Here is a 14,974-nt window from a genome sequence, read left to right on the forward strand (position 1 = left end):
TGGCCCCGGTGTTTTTCTCAGCAGGGCTTTTTAATCTATTTCTAGACCATTGATGGAAATGCTGAATAGCATTGGGCTTCCCATCCAGCCCCCGGACACCCACTGAGAGCACTCCCATTCTGCCAGGATTCCCCATTGATGGCTGTCGGTTTGCCAGCTCCCAGTCCCTTTAAGGTGTCTCTCTTGATGTTGTATTGTGCTAATTTTTAATCGGGATACTATATGGATTAAGTCACATGCCTGAACAGAGTCCAGGTCTATTATTTCTATGCCATAACCTTTATCAGCCAAACTTGTAATCTCTTCAAAGGACGACATCGGAGTTTGACAAGAGCTATTTTCCAGAAACCAGGCTGATTGCATTAATTATATTCCCATCCTTTAATTCTTTACCAGCTGAATCCCACATCAGCTTGTCTAGTATTAATGCCCAAGATCAGCGTTGCATTGCTACATGTAAATCAGCGCCGAGCGTCGTTCACGTGAAAGAGCGCAAGGAGCTGCACCGGCCGGCCGGGCTCTGCGCCAGGGCGGGAAGGGGAGCACCGCTGCCCGGGGTGGACTTCTGTGCCTTTCAGAAGGCTGGAAAGAAATGTTGTACGTTTCTGAAAGTGTTCCCTAAATGCATGGAAACGGGCACATGCAGTAGAATAATTGCATCAAAAACTGGAAACCATCCCTATCGGAAATCTTTCCGAGTCGTTTCTGATTTGAGAGGACTGTCTCGGGGCTTGCTTGCGTGTTCAGCTTTTGGGATGGTACCGAAGGGTCTGCCTGGCTCGGTCCCAGGGCTCTGAGTGCATCATCGCTTTCCAGGGAAGAAGCAGGCTCCGCGTTTCCCCGTTGCACTGCTCTCGTTCGGTCTCTGCATCTGGTAATCTCCTTCTTCCTGCAACGTCCCCCATGACTCTGGGACAGCCTTCGTCTCAGGGCCGGGGGACCCTGCCTGGCCAGAAGCTCCATCTCGGGGTAAGACACGCCTTGCCCGGGAGTCTCCATGTTGTTTGACCCATTTCAGTCCGTACAGTGCCACCTCTTGGCAAGTCCCCTCATTTCTCCCCGCCGCAGAATTGCCCTGCTCAGAGAAGCAGGACACACGCTGCGGTTTCTAAGCCGGCTGTAGTTGTTCACGGAGACAAAAGCCGCCGGCGGAGCAGCCACCGCGCTCCTCCGTCCCCGGGCCCGCTGGTGCGCGGTCCCTCCCGGGCAGAGCCTGCCTGAAGACGCTGCCATTCGCTCCCGGGCGGAGCAGGAGAGGCCCACGGCGGCTCTGAGGGTGGCTGCCTCCCTGCTGCTGAGCCAAGCCAGCTCCTCCGCCAGGCCGTGGAGGTCTCCGCAGCGGGACCCTCTCCGCCCGGGATGCTCGGAGGAGCTCCGCTGGGCTCCTCTCGGCCGGAGCGGGACGGAGTCCTGGAGCCGCTCAGCCCTCGAGCGAGGCACCAGCCCAGCTGGGGGCTCTGCGGGGGCCCCCCGCGCCACGCCTGGACCCTCGGCCATGTGCCCGGGGCTCCGCGGGGCTCGAGGCTTCCTCGGGCGGGGCGCCGCCGTGCGCCTCCCCGCCGGCCCAGCAGCGAGCGCGGCGTGCCGCGGCTGCGGGCTTGCCCTGCCCGGCCGCCACCGCCGGGGCCCGGGCGCCGCGTGCCCCCGCGCCGCCTCCCCCGGGCCGGGCCGGGCCGGGCCGGGCCCGCTCCGCTCCGCCCCCGCGGCCGGCCGCCGGCGCGGGCTGCCGGTCCCGCAGTACCGGCCGGGGGCGCGGGGGGCGCGGCTGAGCCGCTCTCCCCGGCGCTGGGAGGCAGCGGCGCAGGCGGAGCGGAGCGGTGCGGGGCTCGCTGCTGCTCTCTCCCTGTCGCCGCCACAAGCCAGCGGCCGCGGCCATGGGCGTCCCGGGCCGCCCGCTTTGTGCCGCCGCCGCCCCGCCGCCGCCCGCCGCCCCGGGCCGCCGCTGCTGAGCCGCATGGGCCGGGCCCCGCGCCGCCGCCGCCGCTGCTGCTCCGTGCGGGTGAGTGAGTGAGCGGGGAGGCGGCCCCGAGCCCAGGCCCTGCGCCGAGGCCGCGCCGGAGGCCGCCGCCGGGCGGGAGGCGCGGGGCCGCGCCGGGCGCCGCCGAGCCGGCGCTAGGCCGCCCTGGGCGCGGAGGGGCGGGCGCCTGCCGGCGGCCCCGGGCCGCGCCGCGCCGCGGAGGGCAAGCGGGGCCGGGGCGGGCGGCGGCGGCGGCGGGGGGCCGGCCCGGGTCGCCTCCCCCGAAGTTGCCCCGGGGCGGCGGGGGGGGCCCCGCGCGGCGCCCTGTCAGCGGCCGGGGCTGCCCGCGGAGCTCTGCCCCGGCCCGGCGCCTCCCGCGGGGGGGGGGGTGGGGGGGTGGTCAGCCCGGGGCGGCGGGGGCCCGGCCGGGCCGGGGGCGAGGCCGCCTCTGTGAGGCGGGGGTCCCCCTCCGGGGAGAGAGAGGCGGCCGGGCGCCTCGCTCGGCTCCGGCCGGCGCTCGCCCGCTCTCGGCGGGCATCCCGCGGGGCTCTCCCGGGCCGGGGCGAGGAGCGAGCGCCGCCTCGCCGCAACAATGACCGACATGGCTGTGGGGCCGCTGGCCGGGGCCGAGGGGCTGCCCCCAGGGCCGGAGGGGCTGCCCCAAGGGGGCCACCAGCACTCGGGCAGGGTAACTGCGGACCTTCGCCAGGGAGGTGCGTGCGAGCCCGGCGCTCGCATCCAGCACCGGGGTGAAAGCGGCCCAGAAAGGCGGCGGGGTGCGAAAGGCCGGCGCCGTTCCCCGGTGCCAGGGCAGCGGCTGCGTGCTCCGGGCGGCCGGGCTGGGCGCGAGGGCGGCGGCGGGGCCTGCACCGGGCCTGGCCGGGCTCGCCGGCCGCTCCGCGTCTCGCCGGGCTTATTCCGCGACGCGCAGGTGGGCTGAGAGGACAGGCGTGGCGTAGGCGGCGGTTCTTGGTTCAGCTGGGGCGGGGGAACGGGGGCGAGAACGGCAGAGCATCTCAAAGACACGTTCGTTGGAGTGGGGCGAGCTTCGGGAGGGAGGCCGAGCTGAAATGTGTCTTCCCTGGTACGTCTTCACGTGCAACGGAGTCAGGGCAAGGAGGAATTCATCGGGCAGCCGGTGCTTTGCGGTACTGGGAGCCTCGAGGCCGATGCTGTTCTGTAAAACAAGACTTTTGCTACTGTCTTTAGATCGTGAAGTTACCTTGTTGAGCAGCGGAAGTGGCGGCCCAGGGATTGTCCTTGCCCTCCTTCCCCACACCTCCCATCCTCCATGTTGGCTCCTTGCTCTTTAAAAACATTGTGCTTGATCAGATTTCTTTCTCGAGATGGTTTTCTCATCTTTCTTTGATGACCTGAAATTTTCCCAGGCTCGTAGCATGCAATGTCGTTAGCGTAAATGAACCTTTTCTTAATGGCCTGTCTATGAAAACCGGTGCCAGACCTGAGCTCCTGTGCTAACATGCCCATTTGAAGCAAGAATGCAGTCCAGATGCCCAAAATATTGGGGTCAGCGATGCATCTGGATTCCCCTAGAGCTAGACGAGGCGACGCAGTGTATTTCTAAAACGCAGAGATTTGCGAGGAATGCGGCGCTGGTATGTCACTTGAGCGTACAAAAGCCACCTGTGTTTGATTAAGGTGCAGTCTCGCTTTTGGGACTAACTGGATATTCTTTCAAAATATTTTTCACAAGCCTTAAACTCCTGTTTGGGGATGAGAATTTGCTAGATCAGTAGCCAGATAAAACCATGCTGCCTTAGTATGACCTGCCACATGTGCTGTCCAGGTAGGCCGTGCAGAGGAGTTAACGGCAGCGCAGAAGATGGCGTGTGTCCTGTGGCTCTGCGTGGTACCTGAGCGTAGATCGCTTGGACGTGGGGACTGCCAGATCCCAGGGTCCTGTAAAACCACCAGTGTTGTGCAGTTGGCCGCTGTTTTAGCGTAGCACCGGCTGTATCAGTGATGCCGAATGCTGGATGTAAAGTTTGGAGATAGTCTGTAACTGTCATTTTTAGGGGGTGCCTGGTTTGGGCCCAGTTCTGTGCTCTCTGAAGTCGCTGAGAGCTTTGCCATTGATTCTGCTGAAAAAGAGGCGTTAATACAGTAATGGTGCGAGCAAAATTAGTGATTTGTAATCTTAGAGTGTTTATTTACAGTGATACTCACTTATTTTTTTCTCATCTGTTTCAGCCAAACAAACTTGTACACCTTGGAGCTACAAATATTGGTGATTTGAGATTTGAGCTCATCCCCCACTGTTCCTGCTCAAGCAAGGACCAGAAAAATGAATATCCAGGGGAAAGGCTTCCCCTTGGACCTTGGAGGAAGCTTCACTGAAGATGCTCCAAGGCCACCGGTTCCTGGTGAGGAGGGGGAACTCGTGTCCACGGATCCAAGACCAGTTAGCCACGGTTTCTACTCCAGTAAAAGCGATGTGGTTAGAAATGAGACGTCCACGGCAACACCGAGGCGCTCTGATTTGGATTTGGGGTACGAGCCCGAGGGGAGCGCTTCGCCAACTCCACCCTACCTGAAGTGGGCCGAGTCGCTGCACTCCCTGCTGGATGATCAAGACGGTATCAACCTCTTCAGGACTTTCCTGAAACAGGAGGACTGCGCGGATCTGCTGGACTTCTGGTTTGCCTGCAGCGGCTTCAGGAAGCTGGAACAGTGCACGTCTAATGAGGAAAAAAGACTCAAGCTGGCAAAAGCCATTTACAAAAAATACATCCTCGACAACAACGGCATTGTGTCCCGGCAGATCAAACCGGCCACAAAAAGCTTCATCAAAGACTGCGTCATGAAACTGCAGATTGACCCCGACATGTTTGACCAGGCCCAAACAGAGATTCAGTGCATGATAGAAGACAATACCTACCCTTTGTTCCTTAAGTCGGATATTTATTTGGAATACACGAGGACAGGTGGGGAAAGTCCAAAAATTTATAGCGATCCGAGCTCAGGGTCTGGGACAGGTAAAGGGCTACCTGGTTATCTGCCAACTCTGAACGAGGACGAGGAGTGGAAATGTGACCAAGAGGCCGAGCCCGAGGCCAGCAGGGACTCGGCGCCTTCCAGCAGGCTCACGCAGAAGCTGCTTCTGGAGACGGCCACGCAGCGTGCCGCCTCGGCTCGGCGCTACAGCGAGGGGAGGGAGTTCAGGTAGGTGAGCGCCGGGGCAGCGTCCCTTCTGCGGGCTGCCTCCGGGGAATGGATCGGGGAGCTGCCGCAGGCACAGGGGTGATGGGAAACCTCGAAGGACCTTGGGTGGTGGGGAGCATCCGCATCGGTACCGAATGGTGTCGCGTGGGTGCTTTGGTGGAACGCAAAGCTTTATTTTAAAATAGCCGCAGGTTGTTTTAAGGGTGTCTTTGGCCGTTCCTGTCTGCCCCGAATTATCCCTGCAGCACGTTCCTTTCCTGGGGGAACTGCTGCTGGACGCGGTCTGGAGGCAGATGGGCTTGGTGGGCAACGCAGAGCCGCGGGCAGTCCTCGTGCACGTGCAGGGAGTCGAGCAAGCTGCAGTTTCAGATTGGCCGTAGCCTGCACCCGCAGCAGGTCAGTGTTCAGTTACAGGAATGCAGGCGAGTACAGCTCATGGTAAAACTTATTGTAAATACACCAGGAAATTGTTGTGATGAGCCAGAACTAGAGGCTGCAGGAAGCTTGCAGGAGATACGCTCACCTCTATAATGTTTATATGGGTCAAACAGGGATCACAGAGCTCCCTGAAAATGGTGCTGCTTTGCACACGAGATTCCCAGCACTGAATTCTAGCGGTGTCAAAGTCAGAATCACCGACTCCGGTTAAAACCGTTCCTTGCTGCAGCTTTTCCCTTCATCAAAGTAATTGCTGGGGTTTTTTTAACTAGAGGAGTTGCACAGTTTTGCAGCCTGTTTTTTTTCTGGGTCCCCCACCCACTTCCAGCCAACATGGATTTTGAAACTTGCTGAGAGCTCAGTTAAAATTCCAGACAATTAACTTAGCAGGGAGCTCTCTGGGATCAATAAGCGTGTGTGTGTCTAACCCTTGCTGAATCAACAGAACCCGGCCAGAACACATTCCTACTTTTTTTTTTTTTTTTCTTAAATAAAATCTCCTTGTTTTAAGACCTGCTTAGGCTAAAATCTGACGCTTTGTGAAGATTACGAAATGAAGTAGCTGAACTGTCCTCTTCAAAGCCGCCTGCCTTATGAAAAGCATTTCTGTGTTTAATCTCCCCTGGCCGTCCCTTTAGGCTGGCAGCTGGAAACGCATCCCGCCTCGCACAAGGTCTCGGCGCCTTTCAGCTGGTGAAATGTTTTCGGTTTGATTCTTGTTTTCTTACAGATTTCGAGGAGGGGATGTTGCATGTGAAACTCTTGGGGGGGGGGGGGGGGGGAATTCATGTGGACTCCCACTGTTTTAATCAGGAGTCGGAAAAACAAAATCCCAGGGTCCTGGGACTTTCCCGTCGAGTTAATAAAAACCTTGAATGTTTGTTGAAGTGCATTTTCACTGAGCGGTCAGGTACTTGCCATAAGCAAAGGATTAGAAAGTCTACGATTTAAGTAACTTTTTATTTAAGCGATAATGGCTTTAAGATTGAAAAGAACTTATTTGAGGTTCAGCTGTATTTGGTTTCCTTACTAGAGCAGGTAGCAAAAACCTGCATGCAACGCTTGCTTCATGCATGCAAGCGCATGCAACGTGCTTCTCAGCTCTGGCTTCAGAAAAAAAATGCACTTTACCCATTGTCTGAATATATCTGTGCCAGATTTTGAAATGGTTTAAGAAATGTGCTGTGAAATAGAAGCGTTTTGGAGTAGAGCTGGGCAGTTTCATACCAGTTTGGAACAACATGAAATAAATCTTTACCTGGGGGATGGAGGTCAGAAAAAATGCATTACTATTAATTTGTAGTGTCCAACAGCCTGTCATTGTGGCTACTGACGCTCCATTGACCTGTTGGGTAGGGAGACACGGAAATGTTTACTGTTCTTACCAGCGCAGGAGTCATTTCTCAGCCTGGAGTAACTGAAGATAAGTGATTTATTTAATTCCAACATTTTTTAAATGTTGGTATGTCAGCTCTAGTAGCGTCCAGAGCATCACGATGGAAGATGCTGCCGAACTGCATAATGTCTGCGTTTTTTTATTCTAAAAAAATCTGCTGAGATACTAATTTATGAGGTGATTGTTCCTCTTTGTGCAAGACCTTGTGGTTGAATTAACTTACTTCCTGGATGTTGTATAGCAATAGCTGTCTTGAATAAGCTGGGTTTTAAACCATAGCATCTTTATCCTGCAGACCTTTTTGTTCATTTACTTTCTCACCTGAGTAAGAGCGGTGGAAGCTGGCAGTGCTGCTTGCAGCAAGAAGTGATAGCTGCGTGCAGCATTTGAAAGGCTGGGTCCCAATTTATTTTGAAAATTTCCACAAACTTTTTTTTTTTTTTTTGCGTATGTGTGGAAGAATTTCTCGTTTCTGTCCTTGAGGGAGTGCTGAAATAAGCTGTTTTGCATTATATCGGAGGGCCTGTTTAATCTTCCCAAGATTGAACTTCTATTCCTTGGCTTCCATGGAAACCCTAAATAAAGAGGAATCTGAGCAAATGCAATAGAAGTATTTCTCTGTGAGCAAATGAGCATCTTGAGTCGGCTCCACATTTTTTGCATCAGAAAGTTCGTAAATCTTAACGCGGTAGCTCTGCTCTCAGAAGAGCAAACGTAAAAAATTCCTCAAACGGCAGAAGACAACCCATTATTAGCGTTGGATATTTTGAAGGTGTGCAAATGTGCGTGCGTACGTGAGAATATCCCGAAGGCAAAAGCATCGCCGTTACCCACTGTGTTTTTGTATGCGTAGGAAAAGGCCAATAGTCATTATAGTTAGGCTCCTGCAAATTAATTGGACATTGGTTACGGATCAGTGAACTTCAAAGAGGGTAACCCCCGAAGATCTCGGGCATTAACTCGCAGCTTCCGAAAGTGACACTAACGTGGTTGTGAGGGCGGCTAAATCGTTCATTAACCTTCTTCTGACACGCCGGGACGGCGTTCCTCGGATCCGAAGAGCAGAAATTAAACCTGTGCCTGAGAACCGCCCTGCAGCCTGGTTTTTGAGCGCTCCAGGAGAACGCACACGTCTTAAAAAGCTGGAAATTTGGTGTTTGGTGGTGAAAGGTCGCAGTTGTGTCTTTTGTCGGGGTGGGTTTCTTCTGCCGTCTCTTTAGCTTTGCATCAGAAGGGGTTCCCCTCCCACTCCCAAAGCGTTGGGAAGCAGAGCTCACAGCCGTTGCCTTTGCTTTCTTCCTGTGGTGGAAAGCAAGAAGAGCATACGGTGTTACGTGTGAGCAGCTCTGCTTTCGTCTTTTGTGAAAGACCAGCAAGCTAGGAGATGTAGGTTAGTTCTGCCAGTTGTTTTGGGTTTTGACCCGTGTCATGAAGTGCACAACATCTTGAAAAGGGACCTGGAGGATGATGATGAGAGGACATGTGGTGGTAGGTGAGGTCTCAGTTGTTGGACATCAGAGAATATTGTGGTGGAGCTGATAAGCACGGATGGAGAAATTTCCCAGCGGGGGCTTTGATACACATGTGGTTTGGTTTTCTTTAAAGGAAGCTGGCTACATGAGCTAAGCTTTAATTTTCAGAGTGCTGAGCTGACTAAGCTCATGGCGTTTCACGAGTGTTGGTGGTTCAAAAGAAAAGGATGGGTGACGTGGTTCTCCACCGGGGCTGGCAGAAATCACCAGGAGAGTCCTTATGCTTGTGCCCACGTACTGCCAGCCTCCCTGGACACGCGTGAGAGCAGCTCTCCCCGAAACATACAGCCAGCACTTCTTCATAACAGGGTACGCAGAGAAAGCAAGTGGAGAAACAAGTGAAGGAGCTTTTAGAGGGGTGCGACAACCTCTGCTCTGAGTGGGTGCAATGGCGAACTGTAACATGGAGAGGAACGGCACAGGCCGGTTCAGGGAAGATGCGGGATCTCTCCATCACTCGGTCCAGCGGTCAGAAGCTGGGCCTGCATCACAAAGAAGCTAAAATTTAGCTGGCAGGCCTAATTTTGAGGTTGGCTGCTCCATTCATAATTAAGTATTAAATCGCACACTTTGACTCAAGACTGTGTGGTGAAGGAGTCGGTGTCAATTGTACCGAACGGGTGGAAAATTGGGGATGCAAAATCACAAACGCTTATGCAGGAGCAGTCTGCATTTGGAAAGCTTAAGGCAAGCATTACTGTCTTACCGATGCTTCTTTTAACTAGAAAAGCAGCATGTGCATCTTGGAGCTAGGCTACTGGAGCTTCATGAGAGGTTGGTTGCTGGAAAAAAGCAGCTACTGAATGTTATACCCGTATGTAAAGGCAGAAAGAAAAGTTTTGGACGCTTAGCTTGACTTAGCTGGAATTAAAATTGTTGGGCCCATAACAACACTTGTAATCGATACAACCCTGTTTGGAGTCTGTGGCTATTTCCAAATTTAAAGTTAGGTATAGAAGAATAGTTTTGGTTCTGCATTGTTCTTGAGAGAAGTTAGTGGGTCTAACGGGGAGGTGGGGTCTGATGCTAATAGCACTAAGTGGTAATTTCGTGACTCGAGCACTGTAAGATATACAAGACAAAGACTGATGGTGTTTTTGCACAGAAGTTACGCCAGCTTTTTTAAATACATCGTTAAGCTGATGAAACTTCTGCATGGAAATGCTTACATTAACAGTGTAAAGTATTTATACTGGTGGTTGCCAAGTTTTAAAATGGATTTTATTTGAAGAAGAATACCTTTTGTGCCCATAGCTTTGCCTCTACACAAATCAAGATGAAGAAGTGGTGTATTTGTTGTTTGGTTATGGATCAGTGCTTTGGCGTCTTTTTAAAGACAAGTAGTTAAGCTTTTAGCACTCTTTTGATAAATGAATAGCATTTTCTCCCCTCCTCCAGCAAACAGCTACCTTATTTTGTTGTGATTGAGTTTTATTTGGGTTACAGAATCTTTTCTCTTACAAGCACGAAAGGCAAGGTATATCCCCCTCTTTTTGGTGCTGGAGAGGTTCAGAGTGGACATGGGGGGAAAAAAAAATGTTCATGAGGAGGGTGATGCAGCCTAGGAACGGGTCACCAGAAGGGAGGGGATCTCCATCCTTGGAGGGCTTCATGGCTGGGTTGGAGCCACAGCCCGTCTGGTCCCGTGTTGGCAATGGTCCTATTTTGATGTGCACTTACAGTGATGGCACAAATCATGAGATACTGTGTTTTGAGAACCGGGTTGGACGTTGGGCTGGTTTGAGTTCTGCCCGGTTTCAGAAAGAATTGGGCGCTAAAAGGCTGAACAGGGGCTGAACTGATCCCAGGGTGCTGAGAAGTGCACCCAGGAGGTGGGCCACGGGCTGGGTACACCTTGGTTTTGATCTGCCGTTCAACTTGGCTTTATGTTTTAAGAGTTTCTTTGTTGTGGCTATAATGGACTAATCCCTTGAATAATTAGTTACCATTGGACATTTTAAAAATGACTGCCTCTTGGATGCTTTACTTTAATAGTCTGTTAGATCCTGGATTTATTAACTATTGAGACAGACTGTGAAATCCTGTTATGCCAGGCTTTCTTGATGGAAAAGGGACTGAGAAGGGCGTGGGGGTGTTGGGGGAACACACGCTGGCCTCGTGTTAGGGGAGAGCTGTTGACTTCCCCACCTTCCTAAGCCGTGCAAGTCCTCCCTGTCCGCTGGGCTGGGTTGCTGGCTGCCGGAGCCCACCACGGTTGTGGGTCATCCCTGGGTTTGGGCCTTCAGAAGGTGCTCCAAGAAGTTACAGCACTGTGGCTGCACAGTGCAAGGCCAGTCATGCAGTCACTGTGCGTCTAAAATAAATTGTGGGCCTGATTTTATTAGAATCAGTGGAGAAATCTGGTTTCAGAAGTGGCTGTATGTGTAGTGCAGAAAATTGCTGAGTTTAAAAAAAAAACTCAGAGGTGCTGATATCCTAAATCAGTTCCTGGAAATATCATTGGATTATTAGGCTCATCCTTAAATCCATTAAGCAAATTACAGTTAATCAGTCAAATAAAAGAAGAAAGATCTTTTGCAAGGCCCTGTCTTTTGAGCCACATGCAGAAGCTGTAGTAATATTTTAATTTTCCATCTGTCAGTGAATGTATTCAATCACTTCACTTCCTTATGTGGAGGATTTGAAATTAGAAACTGAGGTTAATTATCTGCATTAAATGAAATATGTGAAGCCCACAAAAGCAAAAACCTTCACAATTTGGTATGGTCTGTTAAGCTAGGCAGGCTGTTTCAGAAGGAGAGGGGTTATTTTTTTCCCGGTTTTGTTCCAATTGAAGGGTTTTAGTCACAGTAATTGAAATGATTAAAAAGTCAAATTGCTGGTGAATATAATTCTGAGCATCTTTCTGAAAAGATTTGACATTTGGTTGAGAGCAGGGGTTTGCTCTGCCTGGCGGCGTGGAGCAGCCAGTGTTGTGCTGTCCCAGCGTGGGTGAGGCCGGTTGTCCTTGGTGCCTTGTTATCAACCTCTTCCTTGGCAATGGGATGTTGTAGCTTTGCTGCTCAGTTAGCGGAGGTGATTTGGAGGTGGAACAATACAGGAGGAGAGCTACGCTTTTGAGCATATCAGATGCAAAACGAGTCCAATGCCATCCATCCTAATGCCAGTAATTAGCTAATTACTGCCTGCTTCACTTGGAAGTGCAGCTTCGGACTCTACAAAGAAGACAATCCTCTTGGAAATACACCATCCCCAGCGGTCAGCTGGTTTTGGGGTGCTTCGTTTGTTATGAGGCTCATTTTTTTCCTACCGCTGCAGTACCCATGTGGCTCAGGTTTGAACTGCTCCGGGGGCTGCAGCACCCATCTCTGCTCATCGGGGACAAAGGTGCCCCTTCGCTGGTGTGGCCCCGAATCCCCTGCTCCTCATGTGGGCACTTCAGGAGAGGCCTCTTCTGGAGACACACATCTCCTCGTTCCCCTCTGCCATGTGCCAGAGCAAGCTGCTTTGCCCAAAGTCACGCTCAGAAATTAAATTGCAGCAGGTCACGCTTGTGTGTAAAAGTAAAACCATTGTTACTCACAGCCCTGGTCCGAGTTCTTCACTGTTGTTACGGCAGTGATGAATTTAAGTAGAACCATTGCAGTTTTAAAAGTCAGATTATCCAAATTCTATAAAACCCACGTGGAAATTGGATTTTACCTTTGAAGACTCCAGAGTACACTTTTGTGGTAAGACGTGGAATTTTTTGGTCCTGTGGCCCCCAAGATACAAGGCTGTCCTTAAAGTACCAGCTTTTAGAAGGTCTTTAGCTGATCTAAATAGCTAATAGATGAATAGCTTTCACCTATCCTGATGAAAAACAACAAAGGAAGGGAAAACTATAGCTAGAGGACAAAACCTCTTTGAAATACCCCAGTGAGACCTACTGGTTAGCACCAGGACCTCGTGTTAGTCCCTGGACCTACCTCCAGAGCTAATGACCAGAAGCTACTGGGTTTTATTCTTTCTTCAATCCTCCAACCCCCACATATTCCCTGTGCTGTTGTAGACTGGAGAGTCTCAGTCCTCTCCCTCTCTCCATTTTAATTTTCCTTTTTTCTGGAGGTTTAGGTTTTTTGTCATTTATCTCCAGGGTGTGTTCAAAGAAATGCTGGTGCTGGAAGGAGGAGAGCAGTAGGCGTGGGAAGGTGCGATGGCCTTTCTTTCAGCAATCCCTGTTTAGAGTGGGTTAGCTCTGCTGGAAAATGGTGCCTTTAGTGTTCAACAGATTTACCCTTTTCAGTCATCAATTTTGGTCTTTTTCTTGGCTGGCAATCAGTTTTTCAGACTGGGTGAGATTTATCTGGAAGAGGGGCTTGCTTGTTCTGCCATTGCTGCCAGCCTGGTCCAGGCAGTTGTTTTGGGATCCCTGTCCAGCGCATGTATTCATGTGGGATCGATCGTTTGGTAGCTGAGGACCTCTCCAAGCTTTCACAAGCAAAGTACAGATCAGAGCCAAGTCGTGGGAGAGCTCCTGGGAATTACAGGTAGGATCCAGGGTGGGAGGTGCAGGGACTCTGTATCCAGCTGTAGCCACTGGGTTTGATTAACTTTCTCCTGGCTCTGCCCCGTGGAAGTAAGAGCTGTAAAACCATTTGGGACCAGACATGCAAACGAGAGCTGGGCTGAAGTGACTGTTACCCTTGAGGATCCCAAAAGAGGAATTAACAAATAGAAATTATTCTATTAGCAGGGGCAAAGTTCACAGGTTAACCATCATGTCAAATCAATGAAATACAGCCTTGATCTCCTGCACAAGGGCTTTATTGTGTATAAGTAAGAGTGCCCAAGCAAAGACAGCAAGTTCTTGCACTGTAACATTTGCAGCATGCTGAAGAAAGGGAAGCTCTGTACAGATTGCAGCATGAAATGCCTCCTTCGGACATCGGCTTCATTCCTGCTTCAAAAGATTGTAAAACATGACCTTGGAACCTTCTCGCTCTCCTTATGTCCCTACCCAGATTGGATTTCCACAGGGCATGTATCTTTTATTTTTTTAATAAAAAGTTGGGGTCTTTGGCTAGGAAGGCTTGTCTTTGTACTTTTAATTCAGTCCATGTGACTGTCATAACGTTTATTTCTTGGGAAATGAAAAATGTTCCTTCTTGAGTAGAGCCACAAAAGCAAGCCGTTGGGTATGCTGGCAACCTCAGGTGTGTGCAGCATGTGTCTTCTACTGATGTGCTAGCACTGGATGAAGACCATCACCCCTCTGTTGCTTGGTCCAAGGCTTTGCCAGGAAAAGAAAGGGCAGAAGCTGCCTTCTTTGTTGTGGAAGTATTTATATTTAATGTGTCTTTGAACATCTGCACATTCAGGGAAGCTTTGTTTTCCTCTCTTGGGAAAAGCTACTTTGAAAAGGCTCGTTTCACCCTCTTTTCTTAAAATGGGCCAATGCTGGCAAAAACAGATGAGCGTGAAACAAGATGGAAATGGGCAGCAAAGGATGCGTGGATGTGTCACTGCAGCGTAGGATTTGTCACGTTGTAAAACAGCGTTGTGGTTTTCCCCTCCAGATATATGCAGTGAAGTTTGTGACCCGGGGGTGATTTGAGTGCCGCTGGCTGGGGGAATTAGCCCAGCTGGAGGCAGCTGAGGAGGCCGGGCACCCCGCTGTCCACGAGCAAGCGGTGGGCTTGGGTCTTCCCCAGAAGAGGCTGGAGGAGCCTGCTAAAACTGATCCATAAACCTTCCTCCTCCTGAAGAGAGGAAGCTTTCCAAATGGGCATGGGAAAAACTTTCCTTTGGTAATCCTGGAGATAACAGGTCACGCAGCTTCACCCAGTGATTCTTGCACAATAACTTGTGGTCAGGCTGAAGTGTCTGTTTTAGAAAGGCATCCAAGTGATGGGAGGTCAGGCAGCATTTTTGTTATCTCTTGCCGTGGTTAGTTACTCTCACTGTTCTCCGTGTGTTCTGTATTGCTCGCTGCAGTTTTTTCCAACTTCACTTTCTAGCTGCTGGGTTTTGGTGTGTCTTTGCTCGCTTTAGTGGCTCCAAATACCTTTGCGTGTTTGAAAAAACCCTACTGAATGGGTGTGAATGTTCTCCTTAAGTGGCAGCAGCTTTGTTATGGAAGGCCCTTTGGTTTTATTAGACTTTTCAACCCTCCGGTTGACTGTTAAACAAGCCGTGGCTTGTCATGGTTGACAAACCTTCGCTCTGGTCTCAGACCTAACCTACCAGTTTAAAAGGCAGTGTTCTTCTGTGTGCAGGTTTCTGGGTGGGGACCATCGGGCTTCTAAGGGAAATTAACTTGCGGCCTCTCTTTTGCCCTCCCACCTCAAATAAATTAAGTTTTTGTTAACTGTTCTGTCACTTCCAAAGGCCAAAAGGAAATGTCAGCCTATGCTTTAGGTTTTCTGCTGCACACTAAGAGTACAAGTAGGTGGGAATATGTCATTATATTAAAAACAAAACAGCTGCACAATCAGTGTCAGACACTGAAGATAAAATGTAGAAAGT

The 14,974-nt window shown here is 51.3% G+C and overlaps 1 protein-coding gene across 2 annotated transcripts in view; it reads left to right on the plus strand.

The window, feature by feature from the left end:
• Positions 1-1,743: 1,743 nt before the first annotated feature.
• AXIN1 (axin 1) overlaps positions 1,744-14,974 on the plus strand; it is a 75,485-nt gene continuing 62,254 nt past the window's right edge. For both annotated transcript variants that reach the window (XR_012044938.1, XM_072878118.1), the window contains exons 1-2: positions 1,744-1,999; positions 4,169-5,140. Coding sequence is in view for 1 of the 2 variants with exons in the window: in XM_072878118.1 (XP_072734219.1) it covers positions 4,263-5,140 (878 nt within the window). In the remaining variant the exon portion in view is untranslated. The remainder of the gene's footprint in view (positions 2,000-4,168; positions 5,141-14,974) is intronic.

This window comes from Ciconia boyciana, chromosome 13 (assembly GCF_034638445.1).
Source record: "Ciconia boyciana chromosome 13, ASM3463844v1, whole genome shotgun sequence".
In the NCBI taxonomy this organism is placed as follows: domain Eukaryota; kingdom Metazoa; phylum Chordata; class Aves; order Ciconiiformes; family Ciconiidae; genus Ciconia; species Ciconia boyciana.